Raw genomic sequence first — 12,500 nt, 5'->3', positions numbered from 1 at the left:
TGGTCAGCTGACGTCGATGAGCTCCAAACTTGAGCCCACGATATGGTCACGTGATACTGGTCACATTGGCATATAAGGAGGGGTCGGCTCACCTATCAGATTACTTTTGGTGAGTTTACTTGCAGCTTGTTCATATGTTGTTTCCCTTTTAAAATAACACTACCTCTTTTCTAGTCAATTGATCTTATAGTACATTATGCACTAGAAGCCAATCTACAGTGCGACGATCAAAACAGCTGTTTACGAGTACACATTAATGTGCACGGTAAAACGTGATGTGCATGCTTGATTGGCATCTAGTTTCTTCTAATAAACTTACCTTGAACTCGCAGTCTAACCGTCACCTGAGCTACTCCCGACGGTCCTATCACAGTGCACATGTATAAGCCGCTATCAGACAAAGCCACTCGCTTAATCTTCAACACTCCAAACTCTACAAAAGCCCTCTCTCCCGGCAATGCCTTTCCGAGCCTTCTCCACTTCACCCCGGCTGAGTTATACCCACGTGTGGAACAAGTGAATTTGGCCGTCTTGTTCTCTGATACCGTCTGTACAGAAGGTGCCACAAGAATCCCTGGTGCGCTGATTACCGTTTTCTGAACTATTCGAGTATCTGGTTGTTCACTCAACACATCTTTTCCACAGCCTGTACACTTTTCTCCCTTCTGGCCCTTCATTTCCGTGATTCCTTGTGGTCCTTGTTGGCCGGGTATTCCTGGGTCTCCTTTGGGCCCTCGAGGACCTTGATCACCCTTCACTCCCTGAGCTCCTGCCTCTCCAGGGTCGCCTTTCATGCACATTTTTGAGTTGTCTTCAGAGACACAGAACGTTTTGATCGCGTAGATGACAGAGTTTGCTATTTCTTCTTGAATTTCAGGCGTTATTGAATTTCGGTTTGACAGCGATCGAATTCTGCGGTCTCCGGGTAATTTGTTTGATCTCATTTCTATAAGAATAAAAGTCGTTTGTAATTGACTGCAGAGTGAATGCAGGAATCTTGCTCAGTGTGATGGGTGCAGGATAAGAAGTGGGGGAAGGCGGGTGGAAAAAAGAACGAAGTTACTGGCCCAGAAAACGCGTTAAAACAAAAACCTCTCGTCCGGATTTGATACAGTTTAAATTTAAACCGGCGTGAGATTAAAGTTGAGCGGAGGAGATTAGCTGGGTATAAAATTGCAAAATTTGTACATAATGTGATCCCAGTAAGGTAACAATTTCACGCAAGCACAAGAGCGCTTATTTCACCGTAAAACGGGTTTGAAGCAAGCATAAGCACATGCGCAAGCACGTAGGTCAATATGTGTGGAAACGGGACGTTACGCAAGCACAACGCAAGCTGTGATGTTCGCTCAATGAAACAGACCCGTTCCAGATTCTACTCGGAGCGCCGCGTTGTAAAAGAAAACATGGAACTAATGAACCGTTGTCTCTGCGTCGTGTGCTTGTGCTTTGCGTTATGGTTCGTTTTCACTCGACACGAATCTCTTGTGCTTCCGTTTATGCTTGCGCTTTTCGTTACTAAAAGCGGCGGAATCAAAAAGCTATAGTTGAAAACTATCGCCGATTTCCCGGGATTGCCGCGGGCAATTTTGCGGGTTTTTTCCATCGATCACCTCATCTGGACAGCTGTATTCATTTGCTTCTCGATCTGTTAGGTGGGAAGCTTCAAGAACATTTTGAGTATAACAATTATTTCATTACGGCTTAACACGGTAGCTAACGTTTCCGGTTAGTGTCAACATGTTAAAAAAAAAAAACAAGAAAGTTTCAGAACTTGTGTCAAATTGTAATTCCACTCCTAGGAAACTTATTTTTTTTCAATTTCATCTCAATAAAAGTCAGGATAAAATTGATCTGTAATCACACAGCCATGATCACACGATAGGAATGACTTCATTATTAAACCAGATCAACAAGGGTCCATCTGCCAAGAGCGCCACGAACACATGTAATTGCGTGAAAACGATCTTAACTGGTGGCCTTTACGTCTGTGGTACCAAAAGAAGCCGTGAAATATTTGCTGAATTCTTTTTATATTGGCATGAGCACACGAGAGATATCAGACGTGAACTACGGGGAATGAGTTTACAACGAAAAGAATTGGTTGTCACACCCACATACGCCACTCATTCAATTTCGAGAATTTTAATGGGATCTCAACACATAGGTTGTGGTGTTGGTAAAATCAATGGGCCTTCAACTATTTTTCAGACTTTACCCAACGGGAACATAGGATTACTAGTTTACTCGTTCATATTAACGCAGTGGGGTGTTGTTTATCCACTTAAAAGTCCTTGAGTTCACATTGAAATAGGCCATTTCCGAGTTCATGTCTGCCTCCTCTTCAAAGCGAGTCTAAGTGCGAGGTTTTTCTTATGAAAATTAGGTTTCATTCATATGTAAATTAGAACTAATTACCATCACAATAACTTCGCACTTAGACACGCTTTGATGAAGAGGAGGCGCACATGAACTCGGAAATGGCCTATTGACTAGGCTACTACAACACAACTCTCCCCTTCATTCCCTGAAGTATCATATTGGTTTCTGCTGCTCACAAAACGAATGGCAATAGGCCATTTCCGAGTTCATGTCTACGTCCTCTTCCTAGCGAGTCTAAGTGCGAAGTTTTTGTGATGGTAATTAGTTCTACTTTACATATGAATGAAAACTAATTTTCATAAGAAAAACTTGGCACTTAGACGCGCTTTGAAGAGGAGGCAGACATGAACTCGGAAAATGGCCTATTCCCTAGTTACAATTTCAGCTCCATACCTGGAATGAAATGGAAGAAAAATGACAGCAATGTTACCTTTATGACAGCAGTTTACTTTCTGTTCTTCGAGCCTGTGTAATCTCTTCTCGAAAAGCGACATTTTCAGCTCCATTCTGACAACAAACGCGGTAAAAATGAGGACGGATATCACACAGACAACTGTGCGAATACAACAGTGTGAATCACCCTTATCAAACAACATGGTAGTTTTTGTCAACCCCACGAAGTTAAACCGATTTCGAAAGTCTGTAGGATGATTAAAAACAAACCAAGTGTTATCGATAACTCTGTTAGTGACAAGACGTCATGTTGATGAATGGAGATGATCGATGACCGGGAAATCATATCTGAGGCTCGATTTACAAGAATAGGCTCTATTTTTAATAAATTAAAATGACATCACCATCTTGAGAGATAAGTGGACGTTGCCGAGGCTCCCGTTTAAAACAAGTACAACTCTCGTCCCCAGGGTCTCTCTTCTTCCCTTCCTTGGAATGGGTAGACAGAGAAAAATCTATCCATGCACTTCCGGCAAAGAGAGAGCCACTTCACTGTGACGCTCAAAAAGGGAACCCCACGCAGAATGCAGAAAAATCAAATAAGCTATCTTATTATTCCACTATTACGCCATTTTTCCATATTTGGTCAAGAGGACGCGCAAAATATGAGACGGTAATACACTGTAGCGTCCAGGTTTGCGATGTGAACCTAGTGTCGAGGTACTATAGATTGATAATTACATGACATCGAGGCAATGCGTGCCAAAGATGGCGTCCAAACGCTGAAATGGGCCAGTTTCGTATTCTAACGGTTGGACTGGATCTAGCATGAAATGGAGGCGACTGCGGGAAGTTAATTTACTTAGCCTCCATTTCATGCTGTAGATCCAGTCCAGCCGTGAGAATTCTAAAACGGTCTATTGTATGGCATCACGATCGATACCCAGGCACATATGCATCACGCAAGACTGACAAGATTGCGTTCTCGTTCGTCGAACGCAATGAGAACCTAGCCCTTCGAGAGCGTACCATTTCAGAGTTTCATTTTCAAAGTGAATGCGAAGGCTTTACCGAGAAAATTTGTAAAGGTAAAGGTAAACGTCGGTAGTTCCTTCAGCTACGACCGGGCTGGTATCAATGAAGGCCGACGGTGCCCCATTTACGGTGCACGGTGCCTTCATTTACGGGTATTTAAAGCTATAGCTACACGGATCAGAGGAACGTCGAAACAGACGTTAAAGTCACCGAGGATCGAACTGGGGACCTCTTGCTCCGAAAGCCGCGCGCTAACCAACTGAGCTACGCCTCCTCCTTTATTTACATGAAAAATAAAGAACAAAACTAAATAATAGCGCCATGGATATTCGATGGCAGATCTGATTTGTCACTGCGCCCCCTTACAACGAGCCAATGGATCGGCGGTATGTGTCTTCCCTAAAGTCTTTTTTGATCGACTGATCCTGAGCAAGGATTTTACTGAAAGGAGATTACCGCCCTTAACCAGTTCTTTTAGATGAAAAGTTCAGTGTCCGAAAAACAATTTAATTAATAACGGAAGGATTAGCTTGATTGTTCTTTTCTACAATCCCTCCTCAGGGTATCCTTTCCCACTGGTGGCTGAATTACTTGTATTACTTTTTTTTCAAATTGAGTTATGAATGCAGTAAAAATAGATTCAATTGATTTCATTCCAAGCAAACAGTCGCCATCTTGAAAAACCATTGGTAATTGAGTATTTACAAAAAACGTGTAATTCTATGTGTTGGGAACGGGACAAAACGCCTCGAGGCAAGAATTGCAAAAACGTTAAATCTGTTTTCGTTTCGCTTCAGCTGGAAAGGACAGGCAAACTTTCTAAACATAGACTACGAGCAATTCCTCTTTCGTCACTTCGTTAGTCGAGAAAAATGGCCCCGCTCCACATTTCGCACGCCCATTTTTTCTCGTGCCTATCTCGCGCTCGACTAACTAAGCGGAGAAGGAGGGACTGCTCGTTATCTATCCTAAACAGCTTTCGCACGATTTATTGAAATCGCGGGCGCATGCCAACCAGCAGACACAATAAGGTCGACGTGATCTTGCCTTACTGTACCTAATTTGACTTTTTCATTAGTTCTTCAAAATCTTTGGCTTTCCACTTCTCCTCACTCCATTATGAAAAAAAAAAAAAAAAAGATTATACCAAAGAATGTCCCGACTGTTTGAACGAAAAGCCTGAAGGGAACTGTACTTCCCAAGTTGTAGCTAGCAGCGATTTCAAGTGTTCCAAGAATTTCGCATCTGGTTGTTGCTCCACCACATTAATCGCTACTATTTCCAGCTTTCATACATCCCTTGCCTCGCTTCCACTCCGAACTTTTAATAAGTTTGTCAAGAAGAATTCCCCTGTGGAAAAAAATATATATAATTGTTTGTCAATTTTTTGGAGAACGGACAAACGTGTCATAAGAAACGTTGATGTAAGTTAACATGAAGTTAAAGGCCCATTTTCACCCTAGACGCAACGCCATCGTTTGTTATTGTTTTGAATTTCGAATAGCGTATTCCAATTGGTCAATTATTTTTATAATTGGTCAACTATTTCTGTTGAAAACAAGAGACATCACCGTTAGCCTGATCGTCGTGTGGTTTACCGGGTGATTTTAACAAGTGAAACCGCTAAATTATCTTTTATCTTTTTGCAGTCGAGTGATTTAGACATCGGAGAATCACCGGAGTAGAATTTTTACGGTTCGGCTATTCAGCAAGAGAAATAGAACAATTCTGAAGCTAGTGAGTTTCGTGACATTATTTCAGTGCCGAAATGCATGGCTTACTTTAAACTTAATTTTACTTTGTCAGTTTTTATTTGTTAGGATACCTGAGACGCAGAAGTAAAATCATGATGCTCTTGTAAAGAAGCTTCTGCTCAAAAGAATGACAGGGTACCAGTAATGTACATCAGATATAAAGGTACAAAGAGACACCCATTAAGATGTTGCCATGGCAACACTCTCGTTTCCAGTTCCTCTCTGCGATGAACCAAAGATCTTGGATTTTGAACAGATAAGTACAGGCAGATGGTCAGACGTCAAACCCATGTGCTGCCCACAATGCTTTACATCTCTGCATAAGCTTACCGAGAGTCAACACGTCTTATTACGACAATAAACGACAAAATAAATCCTGCGTTAAATAGACCCAGCAGCAAAAAAATGGTTGGCATGGCAACAACAGAGGGTATCACTTTGTGTCTTACTTGATAGAGATTACTGCTCCCAAGTTTCAACAACCCCTATCCAATACCTCAATTTTGTGATTTATTATAGTCATTTGTAATGTTTGTGACGTCCTCAATTTTTTAACAAAAACTTGAATATCTCTGGAACGAAAGAGAGTATTCTAATTCTTCATCATTTAAAAGGTCTTAAACTTTCACTTCATCGGCACTTCAAGTGGGTGATAGCGGGAAAATAAGAAATTCAGCTACACTCACCGGCTTTGTACGACGAACGAACGAGCGGTCCGCTAGCCGTGTAAGCAAAGCCGAGTTCATTTCCAACAGTCTCCCAATGTTTAAACTTTTCAGGAGTTATATACTCCGTAACCTGCACGAATGAAAAACGAAGGAAGACAGTTAGTATATTTAAACACATGGGCCCAAGGCCAATTAAGGATTAATTTCACGCGTGTTTTAACAAAATTGCAAGAGTCGCGAAGCGACGAGCGCAATTTGAAAAACTCTGAAAATACAAGCGAAATTAATCCTTAATTGAACTAGGGCATATTGCAATTACATGTTTATCACATAACGTGTAAAATTATAGAGGGAAGTTCTCAATGCTGCGACAAATGACAATCATCTTAACACGCTTTCATTCGTTTAAAGTACAATTCAATAAATCGTTGCTGTCTACAGAAATAGCGCTTAAAATGTATTTGATATGTGGACAAAAAGAGTCCGAATTTGGAAGAAGATTCTCTTGTAACTTTGCTTGCTGTGGATAAGCAACTGTTAACCAATCAGGAACAAATAATCATGCCCTCTTGATTACCAAAAGTGTCCTCGTGATTAAGAAAAAATGCCCTCCGTCTCAGCCAATCAGCATTCAGTAATTTTGCCTCGTATGTGATAAAGACAATAACAAACCCAACACTAAAAATATCAAGTGAAGCTATGATCTTCGCAGTTATGAGAGCAGTTTTTGCAATTGCGTAGAGAAGCCTGAGGATTTCCTCACGGGACCATGAGAGCGTCGCACCGGAATCGCGAGGTCACGGGTTCAAACCCCGTTGAAGTCCTGAAATTTTCAGGCTTCTCTACGCAATTGCAAAAATTGCTCTCATAACTGGGAAGATCATAGCTTCACTTGATTTCATATCCGCAGTTCATATATGATTCATTTCATACACCATTTCATCACTAAAAATATGTTAGTATCACATGCAGTTCAATAACATCATCAAAAGAATGCCACAACCCTCTATGGAAAAAGCACAAAGGGAATAATGAAAGAAAACAGAAATTAAGGAAGACATATGGAAAACATTAACAGTTGAAAACAGGTGTTTGAGATTACAGCACTGCTGAGTTTATCAAAGTCAATCAAGAAGCACCCTCAGAACTCGATTTGCTAAGGCTTTTTTTACAGATCAACGGATAAACCTACAAATCATACTCAAATTCATGCGTAAATTGTTTTTATTCGCTAAGTTCCAAAAGCTTCAAGACTCAAGAAAACATTTTAGGATTGTCACGCAACACATAGCAAGATTTTGTGACGAGCAAAACAGAGTCTGCGAAGGAGGTAAAGAAGCTCGATCTCTAAGGCTTCTATTCCAATTTAACGCCTTCAGCAAGCTAAAATTCTTATTTTCGCCGAGGTTAGCATTACCTTGAGATGGAGTCTCGTTGGTTGCATGTACTGTCCTAATGTCACACAATCTACGTTGGCATCACGGAGATCTATTCAACCAAAAGATGAGGTTAAACACCAATTTTACACATTTAGATATAACTTTACATGTATATGCGCCTCTTTCCACTAAAAATCACGCCATACTCTTAATTCTGCAAACACATTTGAAAATAAACTAAAACTTCACTTTTCTTGGGCAATACTTGAAGGGTTAGGCTCCTTCACATATCGGACATTTACCGGTTTCCTTCAGAATGGGCCTTAATCACATTAGGGACGTGTTGAGTCCCGAGGGATTGGAAACTTTTGTTTTGCCCAACCGGAACTCGTTCCCAAACATTTCAACTCGAGGCTCAATGGTACGAAATCTATTGTCTATGGCCAATATGGCCGCCACCCCGCGAATAAGGCCTATTCTTTGCGTACTCCTGTTACCAATAACTCTATTTTTTCAGGGGCACCCAACGTCAATTTTCGGAAAATATCTGTTCGGAAGACGATTTGAGATTTATAATTTTCGGAACATTTGTTGTAAAATTTCTTGCTTTCCTGCCTCTCCTAGGATTTTCGAACATCTGAAAAATGGTATAATTGCTCATTTTTAACGGATTTTTACCCTAAAAAGGTCACCTAGAATTTTCGGGAGCCTTTTTTCTGGCTAACATTTTCGAAAAGGTACGTTTTGATCCCTATAATTTTCGGATCACTAGACTTTTAGCTAGGAAATCCGAACAGATGAAAATTTTTTAGGGGATAAAAATATGCCTATATCTAACGTTTAAATACTAAAATAAGTTTAACAATGCTATGTTTAAGTGGTTTTGAACTATATTCTCGTTGGGTGCCCCTGTTTTTTCTTTTCTTTATTTTTTGCATCTTCGTAACACCTTAACAACTGCATGCGTAATTGTTTCATTCTTTAACTATCCACCATACTTCAATTTTATCTGAATAAACTTATAGTATGTTGCCGTAGTATTTCATTGCAATCATCCACTAGATTTGCCCATTCTAGCTTGAACGGTCTTCAATCACTATCTTTCTAATTGTCACACGTTATTTCTTTGTTTATGGTCTCGTTATTCATGTTAACTTTCCATTTGTGCTTTTGTAATGCTGATATGGTTTAAATGAATTTTCTGTACAATTTTATGTTTTTAAGGGCAATATTTTCTCCCAAAAGTCCAATAAACATAGAATTAAAAATCTCAACTGACGGAAGGCAGACCACTTAGGCTAATTCCAATCGCAGTTTAGACTAACTTTTGCGGTGGTGGTCAATGAGCCCAGCTCATCATTACTTTTCGCTCTACATAACGTTTGTTCTTTAACTGCCTATAATGCAATCAAATTTCGTCGGATTTTGAATTGATGAGTTTTCATTTAATCTTAATTCCATGTCTTGTTACTGTTTCATTTCTGTCATTACACTACACGTCTGTTGTTACCTTAAATTTAAAATAAATTTTAAGACTTGCGAGGCAACTTTTTAAACACTTGTCAGTTCGGCATGACTCATGCCACCGTCAGTTTAATGCGAGGCTGTGTTTTTTGCAGACCTTAAGCCGACGATGACATGAGTCATGCCAAAATATGTCTTTAAAAAGTTGCCTCGTACTGATGCTTTCATGAAGCCATGGAAATGTCATTAACCTTAAATATGTTCCTAAAAAATAAACTTGAACTTGAATTTGAACTTGTTTGTCGTATTTCTCTATTTTGTTCGTCAATGATCGAATGCGAATATCATGGATTGTTTTGCGTGCCGTGGAACACTTTCCCGCTAAAACTGAAATAATAATTCATCCAATCAGACCGTCACGATAAGCAATGCGAATTTCCATAACAAAAACAAACGATCGAAAAGCCTGTCGGTTGAAGGTGGGCCTTTAAAAGTGCCGTCAAACGCTGCGAATGCTGGATGACGGGGTAGATATCGATATTTTCCACCCACTTTGCAATGAGAAATACAGAAAAAAGACCACTTTTCTATCTCCTTCCTCTAATTCTGGGTCGCATTTCTTTTGGTGAAAGTTTATTGGGAGAGGAAAGAAAAATGCCGTTTCTCATAACGTTCAAGACCCAAGCTTTAGAGTCTCCTGACGGTGGCTCGATGTAAGAGCCATCCTGCATGAACTGACTAATTGAGCTAGAAAAGTCATGATGACAACGATGATGATATTCAAGTGTCAGATCTTCCAGCGCTGCGGCAGCCAAAAGGCCAGTTTCGTATTCTCACAGTTAGACTGGATCTACCATGAAATGGAGGCTGATGCAGAGGAAATAATTTACATGTGAACTACCTTGTCCCCAGGGTCCCTCTTCTTCCCTCCCTTGGAGCGCTCCAAGGAAGAGAAGAAGAGAGATTCTGGGGACGAGGTTGGCATGTGAAAAGATTCCCCGCATAAGCCTCTATTTCATGCTCGATCCAACCCAATCCTGGCCCATTGGGAACACTGCACATAGAGATGAAATCAAACGTTGGTTTTTGAGGCGTGGGGAAAACCGGAGTACCCGAAGAAAAACATCTCGGAGCAGAGTAGAGAATAAACAAACACAACCCACATAAAGACCGCGAGTCTGAGAATCGAACCACATTGGTGGGAGGCGAGTGTTCTCACCGCTCCGCCAGCCCTGCTCCCTTAGACTTGATTATAATTTTCTGAACTACTGTTCTGAATTGAAAAAAGAAACAAGAGAAAGAAGAAAAGTAGTTTATAATTGTTGTCATGCACCTTTTAACGCTTGCAGAACTTCTTCATCCTTTTCGCCAAGTCCCAGCATCAAAGAACTCTTAGTTATCATCTTGGGTTGGATTCTTTTTACATGTCGAAGCACTTCTAGTGATTGTTGGTAGTTTGCTCTTGGATCACGAACAAGTCTTAAATAAACAGAAATTCATTGCAAACGCTGTCATCTAGTAAGGGTTTCAAGGGTTTAGCTCGGTAAAAGAAGGTCTGTCGTGGTGGTGGTGGTGGTTGACTTGCTTGATATCCGTACCTTGGGAGCTGAGTGTCCTACATATGGTCACATATGTCTCAAAGCCTTACTTGTTTTTGTAATGAATTAACTTGCAAAGAGATGCAAATCACCCTTAAGTTACACGGGGGTTTGGGTTGATTCTGATAGTCCCACAGATAAACTCAGAAAGTGAAAAAACTTATGTCCCCTTTTAGCTGAGTAAATGACCTGGCGGCCAGCTCTTTGGCGACCTCATTCCCACCACCACGCAGTCGTTTTGAGGGTAGTCATCTCCTCCACACAAACGCCTGCTTACCCAAAAGCATGCAACGTTCTTTTACCACAGTTTGACCTACGAGACGTCCTGGCCAATCACAAATCCAGTAATTGTCTAACGATGGCCAATGAATTTGCTCATAAAGAAGACCGTTATACCCGCCATGTTGTTTAGTCCTGAATTTTCCCGATAAAGTTGCTATGCGTGTGACGTCATCTTTCAAAATTCAGTAGGTAAAATTTGATTGGCTAAACTGAAGAAAAGAAACGTTGCTTTCGGGTGAGGTATTCGTTGGGACTAAAACTTACAACTGAAGTCTATCAACTGTCTCCACGTTGTGAGCGTACACATCCAGTCCTGATTTAACAATAGCATCCACACCTGTAAGATCACCTCGGAAATCACCAGTCAGACATTCAACAAGTATACTGGGACTTCTGGAAAGCACACGGAAATATCACATATCAGTAACATATCTTAGATACGAAGCCCATTATGAAGGACCAATTTAGCGGAAGGCACCAAGTCGAATGCTCATAATCTCGACTAGCCAGATTATCCAAAAATCAAGATCCAAATACCAAAACAATGAAATCATTATCTGGCCAACCTTGTTTTCATGGTCAGTAAGTATAGGAAATAAAATGCGAGTACATTTCGTGATTTATAGGCACAAGTGCAAATTGAGAACTTTCAAAACATTACGAGTGACCATGAATCACCAAGTTTCCATGACAACTTCCGTATTGCGCTCTATAACCTATTTATAGCTATTTATGCATTCGTCATTGACCAATCAGAAACGTGAGTATACAGTATACAGTATACAGTATACAGTATACAGTAAGGTCAGTTATAGAACCGTTAACTTAAATTATGGCCTGAATTGCAATGGAATGTGGACCTGCCACCTCGGCTTACGATACAGCCCTTAAACCCATTGAGCAAGGAGCTTTTCAGTGAGTTATTTCACTGATTTAAATATTATTTCCTACACAGCCAACCTAGAGTCCTTTTAGGACAAAATAATCTTATGCTGTTATGTCAGGTACTTTGTAAGCTGATCATATTTTGTCTCTCTCAGTCTTTTCCATGGCGGTATGCATTAATAGGCAGTCTTTGTAAGAGCTGTAATTTTTATCTTCCCACATACAGTATTATGTTACCTCTTTTTTATTTCTGTTACTGTCTCAGCAAAATGGCCTGCTCCACCATCAGGTAAATCTTAAGCCAAAAACATAAATATTAGTAACAGTAGAAAAAAGTAATCATATTATAGTAGAAATGACCAGCCCTTACGTACTCTGTTTCACCACAGAATTTGGTTTAGGCAAATGAGTTGATAATGGTCAAATTGCCATGGTAAAAAGAGAAAATGGCCAATGCTTCGCCATATCTTTGACTTGAAGAAGAGCTTACATGTATGCTAGAAACGTATTCAGTCCCAATCAGTTATCACCACTGGCTTGTTGCCAAGTCCTTCGCTCCTCCTGAAAGGTCCTATTTAGCCTGTGTAGCTGGTGGGATATTTTGAACACACGCTAGTGCAATGGTTTTGGCCTCGAGTGGGCCACAACTGGCATGAGGAT

At 40.5% G+C, this 12,500-nt stretch overlaps 1 protein-coding gene across 1 annotated transcript in view; it reads right to left on the bottom strand.

The window, feature by feature from the left end:
* Positions 1-4,070: 4,070 nt before the first annotated feature.
* Positions 4,071-12,500, bottom strand: part of LOC138015581 (lipoyl synthase, mitochondrial-like) — a 12,818-nt gene continuing 4,388 nt past the window's right edge. Inside the window, exons 6-11 of the mRNA XM_068862661.1 lie at positions 12,078-12,135; positions 11,220-11,348; positions 10,409-10,554; positions 7,650-7,720; positions 6,251-6,362; positions 4,071-5,160 (exon numbers count right to left, since the gene is read on the bottom strand). Coding sequence (XP_068718762.1) covers positions 5,099-5,160; positions 6,251-6,362; positions 7,650-7,720; positions 10,409-10,554; positions 11,220-11,348; positions 12,078-12,135 — 578 coding nt within the window. The 3' untranslated portion in view covers positions 4,071-5,098. The remainder of the gene's footprint in view (positions 5,161-6,250; positions 6,363-7,649; positions 7,721-10,408; positions 10,555-11,219; positions 11,349-12,077; positions 12,136-12,500) is intronic.

The sequence above is a fragment of the Montipora capricornis genome, chromosome 9, assembly GCF_036669925.1.
Source record: "Montipora capricornis isolate CH-2021 chromosome 9, ASM3666992v2, whole genome shotgun sequence".
Taxonomy (NCBI): domain Eukaryota; kingdom Metazoa; phylum Cnidaria; class Anthozoa; order Scleractinia; family Acroporidae; genus Montipora; species Montipora capricornis.
The sequence above is the reverse complement of the archived record's forward strand: the minus strand, read 5'-3'. Positions and strand labels throughout refer to the sequence as shown.